Below are 4,854 nucleotides of genomic sequence, written 5' to 3' on the forward strand. Positions count from 1 at the left end.
ATATCGATATTTATTTCTTCAAATTTTACAAATTTGTTTTTAGTGTATATGTATGTGTATTGAAATATACATTTCCTGTGTGTTTGATTGCTTTGGTGTAATCGTCGTTGTTTGTTATTTCTGACAAACCTAATTACGTCTTATCATGCGTCTTTATGTTGGCAAAACTTGTGGTCCGACCCTTTTGGTTTTATGTAATTTGAATTACAATTATACATATTATGTTAATTTGTTAAGATAAGCCTACCATTTGTACATGTATGACTGAGATTTGAAGCAATAAAATATTATTTGAAAGTATTCGGCCTCATGTCTTTTAGTTAGCTGGTTTACTCTGCATACCAATATGGCATAGTCCCACTGCATGAGAGGAAACTTTAGCTGACAAGTTTGTTGTTTCCGAAAAAAAAAAAAAACATTTAATCATATATTTAATGTTAAAGAATGAAAACATGAAATATCATTCACGGTTTATTAGTATTTTTTATTAGGATATGAAATATATTAATTTGTTAAATCCACATGCTTTAAACATGCCTAAATCATATAAGTTTAACATACCCAAATGTCACATTCTAAACCACGATTTATTTCCTAAATACATATCCTTTGATGAAGCCATATTCATCCGTTATTGTATGATGGTGATATGAAATTCCAAGCTGGGCAAGATGATATTCGCCGAGGTCTATAGGCTTGCTTTCTTTTTTACCAATCTCTCTGCAGAATGTCTTGTTATTCTGAACCGGAAGTGGAAGAATGACAATTCTGTATGGGATATTCCCTTTTCTTTAACAAATTGATAATTTACACGTTTCATGTTCAATTTTAATACGGCGTTTCTACCTTTGCGAACAGCACTCTCAAAAGTTGTCATATATCATAATTATGCGGTCTATTTTTGAAGAAGACTGAAAGTACTTGGAAAAATATTGGTGAAATAATTATTTTCTTTTCGTTTAATTTTTAACTTGTCGATATGCCATCTTTTCTATAAAATTAGTCATCTAAAATAATAAAAAATATCAGTTGTCGACTTAAATCAATGCATTCCAAAGTCACTCCTTCCACTCACCCCACGAGTATCTGTTGACGCGTAGATCCGGTGCATAATAATCCTCGGTCATATGACGCAAACTGACGCGCATGGCGCTTTCTCGTTGGTACCTTCTTACACACCGAGACTGACAGCACGTGTATTTCATGTTGGACAGGCTGTATAAACGGCGAATAAGCAAGCACCAGTATAAGGGTACTGCTATTGGAAGAGAGCGTTCAATCGGTTCGGGTATACTACTGTGGCCGACGTTGCATACACAGAATCTTGGACATAAAATCTCGTCGTCAGATTGCTCACCTTGTGCGTAACGTGACTCCTCTTCTGATACATCTTTTGAAGAGGCCGCTACAGGCTGCGCATCTAAAACGTCTCTAGAATCTGCAGAGTAAATGTCAGAGCTGTCATTGTTCGGAACATTTTTGCTTCCATCACCAGTACTGCTATTGGAAACCGAAGGTTCATTTTTAGTTTCAGGTTGCGCGATTTTCACTTCCGGTGGTGCCGCTTTAAATCTTTTTCTTGGTTGCTCTGATTTATCATAAGCAAATTCACGTTTTACTCCACGAGGTTTTGAAGTATGCGTATAATTGCATGATTTTTGTCGTGTGTATGTAGTTGTCTCGTTTTTGTATTCACCATATTTCCGTTTGACGCCACGTGTCAGGTCGTCTGCAGTGCATTCATGGCAGGAACTGTATGATCCTGAAATGACAAAAAATAAAAGACAGATTATTTATTTTATTATTTAGAAGTTCATGAATAGGCCTTCATGTAAAGTGTTGAGATGCCACTTTTAAAGGGACAAATCTAACCAGAACGACATGTTATTCAAACGATAAACATACGAGTTTGCATATGAACTTAAAACAAAGTTTGCCTTTAATACAAGGTATCTATCTGTTTCGTGTTTTGAATCTATAATACAATTCCCATCACCGTAACGATTCACACATAAAAACGTAATGTATAATATACCAGGTATATGCATATCTTTAGCAGAGGTCGAAGGTGTTGCGGGCGTCACAGGTCCAGTTTGCAGGGACGGAAGCAAACCATCTGGATGTGTAGTATCAGTCTCGGGTCTGTGAGCGTCCGCCGCACTAAAACAAATACATAAGTTTGATTTTAAGTTGAGTAAGACAATTGCATATCATTCGTTGCTATATTCTGTATTCAGTATTTTTATTCAATCTTTTATAAATATTATCTATGCAAGCTTCGTAGCATCAGCTCCATATAACCAAGGTATATATCTTACATCTTATGAGCCCTGTTTGATGGCGTAGTAAATCAAAAACCAACACATATCTTTGATTGAAATCTGTCATTTAATATCTAAATGACGGATTTGAAAACACAATAAACAATAAATGGTTCTGTTACAGCATCATACATAATATGTGATAGGTGACTATTTTTATCAAGAGAAGACAAATATTAACAGTTAATATGCATCACCAAAGGTGAGGATCTAACCTTTATGCCATATATTGCAAAAACATAATAAATGGATTATATTTATTAAATTATTAGCAATAACCATAGAACAAAATTTGTTCCGTTTTAATATTTGTTTTATATGATAAGTGTCTTAGTGCAAAAATACAAACAATATTCATGCGATATAAAATATACTGAATACATAGATTATATTACTTGAGTGGGTTTACATACTAGTTGAATAAACGTCTAAAATGCGATTTTATCGATTATATTCGACTCGAAACACAGATGTAATATTCTTTTTATCACAATTTAGCTTTTCATGCTGAAACATTTTTCTTTTCTAGAGAAAGTCAGTTCGACCTATATCTTCTATACTTAAAACGTCAATGTCAAGCTGTTATATTAAAATTATGTACTAGCTTTTTTTCACTCCCACAATGTCAAAGATATGTGAAAACGATATTTACTAAAAGAACAACAAATAGTTTAAACGGAAGGCCGGTGCGCCATGCTAAACGTCATATGCTAAATGCCAAAGTTTAATGCAAAACGCTATTATTGTCAAATATTTACTGTCGAATAGAAATTGCCAAACCATAAATGTTTATTGTTTTAAAATGCGAAATGTAAGAAATTACTGCAAAATGCTTCTTTCACATGAAAAAAAAGAGAAAAGAATATCAGAACATTATCAGAATACGCCGCGGCATTCATAATATAGTTATTCATGTTTTGAGCCGTTCAAGTCCAATAATATTTTAAATAAAACATGAATGGCTGTTAGTAATTTTACCTTGTAGTTGGCACATTTCCTATTGATGTCTGTAAACCATCCGAAGATTTTTCCATAATATTGTTCAAAGTACAATCATACTGTGTTGCAGTTCTGTAGACTACTGTTTCGGTTGTTATAGAATTACTTGTGACGTCATGACGTCGACGTCACGGAAATCGCCGACAATAGAATACGGAATGATACGACACAGACTGACATACTGCATCACCTTATATGGCATACACCACAACATCATATGGTTTACTGCAGCAGTATGGTGACTGGCATAGTAAGGGATAACGCAGTACGCCACTTATGTTTTAAAGTGTCATAGTGCAGCACTTCTTCGAGCATTTGAAGCCCAAAGCGGCATCAGAACTTAGAAGATAAATGCTCATTAGTCTAGATTACAGGTTTGTAGCAATAATTTCAGTGGCACGTTCATTTAAGGTTATTGTAAACATTTTATCCTCGTCTATGGTGGAAAATCCGCATTTAATTCCATGTAACAAAATTTCTTTGTGCGAGGATCGAACTTCTTTTTTCGACTGGCGGGTTTCGTGGTAATTTTCTGTGCATACTCCGTATCTGAGTCTGAGCTCCTATCGTTCTGCGTAGGACTGACAATTCTGGCAGGGCGAAACGCTGTCCAGTTTCGGCTTGGATCAATCTCTAAGTTTTAATTCAAAGTCCCACAAGAACATGTGACCTGGGATGAATATTGCTTAGGCTTTAGTGTCAGAAAGTCACATATCTGCTTCGCTTTTGACTTGTTTTCCGGTGAAAAAAATAATTAAACCGGGGTTACCTTTGTTTGCCTGCTGATCTTCTTGTTATGCTAACTGGAGAATCTTGTCGGCCGACAGACCTGTCTTCAGTTGTTCCCGTTGATTTGCATCTCTTAACTGCGTCAGTTAACAACAAACATTACCCTAACAAAACCTTCTTTGCGAAATGGTCAGTTATTGTATCGTGTCATCTGTTAATAAGCTAAATGCATTTTTACAGGTGATTCTATGTTCACTTAAAAGATCAACCGACTTAATGTCCAGGTTGTTCTCAGTAAGCCAGTCTTTAAATTCCATTTTAATGCAAACTATATAGCACAAGAAACAATTTATTTCGCTCCTTCGAGCTGCAGCAGTATAAAACCTAATATGCCGCATGCGAAACAGAAAACACGAAAATGGTCGATTTGTGTATTCTTTTCAGATGTGAAGAGGCGCGCCTTTTGACTGTGAAGAAGCCGTTTCACAATTGTGAAGTAGCAGGAACATTTTACATTGAAAAGCCTGCCACATACAGTGTATGAAAGGGTACTCGATAAAAATGCCTTTGTTAATAATGGTAAAGAGTTAGTCCAGAATACAAAGCTGGTTGTATCAAAGGACTAGGCAGAATTACTCAAACGGTGTCATTAAAGTCGACTAAGACAAAACTCTAATCCTCGTGACAATTCTGTGCATGGACTGTCCATAAATACAAATTTTAAATATTACCGGGCATTGATGTATGACTTTATACGCTGACTAAAGTTCGATCTTGATTTGACCTTAATCTTCCAGGTCGGGCC

At 35.4% G+C, this 4,854-nt stretch overlaps 1 protein-coding gene across 1 annotated transcript; it reads right to left on the reverse strand.

The window, feature by feature from the left end:
- Nucleotides 1–475: 475 nt before the first annotated feature.
- Nucleotides 476–3,355, reverse strand: LOC123550124 (uncharacterized). Its single transcript, XM_053534138.1, has 3 exons — nt 3,300–3,355; nt 2,036–2,160; nt 476–1,762 (listed from the first exon to the last, which is right to left on the reverse strand). The coding sequence occupies exons 1-3, from the start codon at nt 3,353–3,355 to the stop codon at nt 1,059–1,061; spliced, it is 885 nt and encodes a 294-aa protein (XP_053390113.1). The 3' UTR covers nt 476–1,058.
- Between the last annotated feature and the right edge of the window lie 1,499 nt (nt 3,356–4,854).

The sequence above is a fragment of the Mercenaria mercenaria genome, unplaced genomic scaffold (assembly GCF_021730395.1).
Source record: "Mercenaria mercenaria strain notata unplaced genomic scaffold, MADL_Memer_1 contig_3401, whole genome shotgun sequence".
Taxonomy (NCBI): Eukaryota; Metazoa; Mollusca; class Bivalvia; order Venerida; family Veneridae; genus Mercenaria; species Mercenaria mercenaria.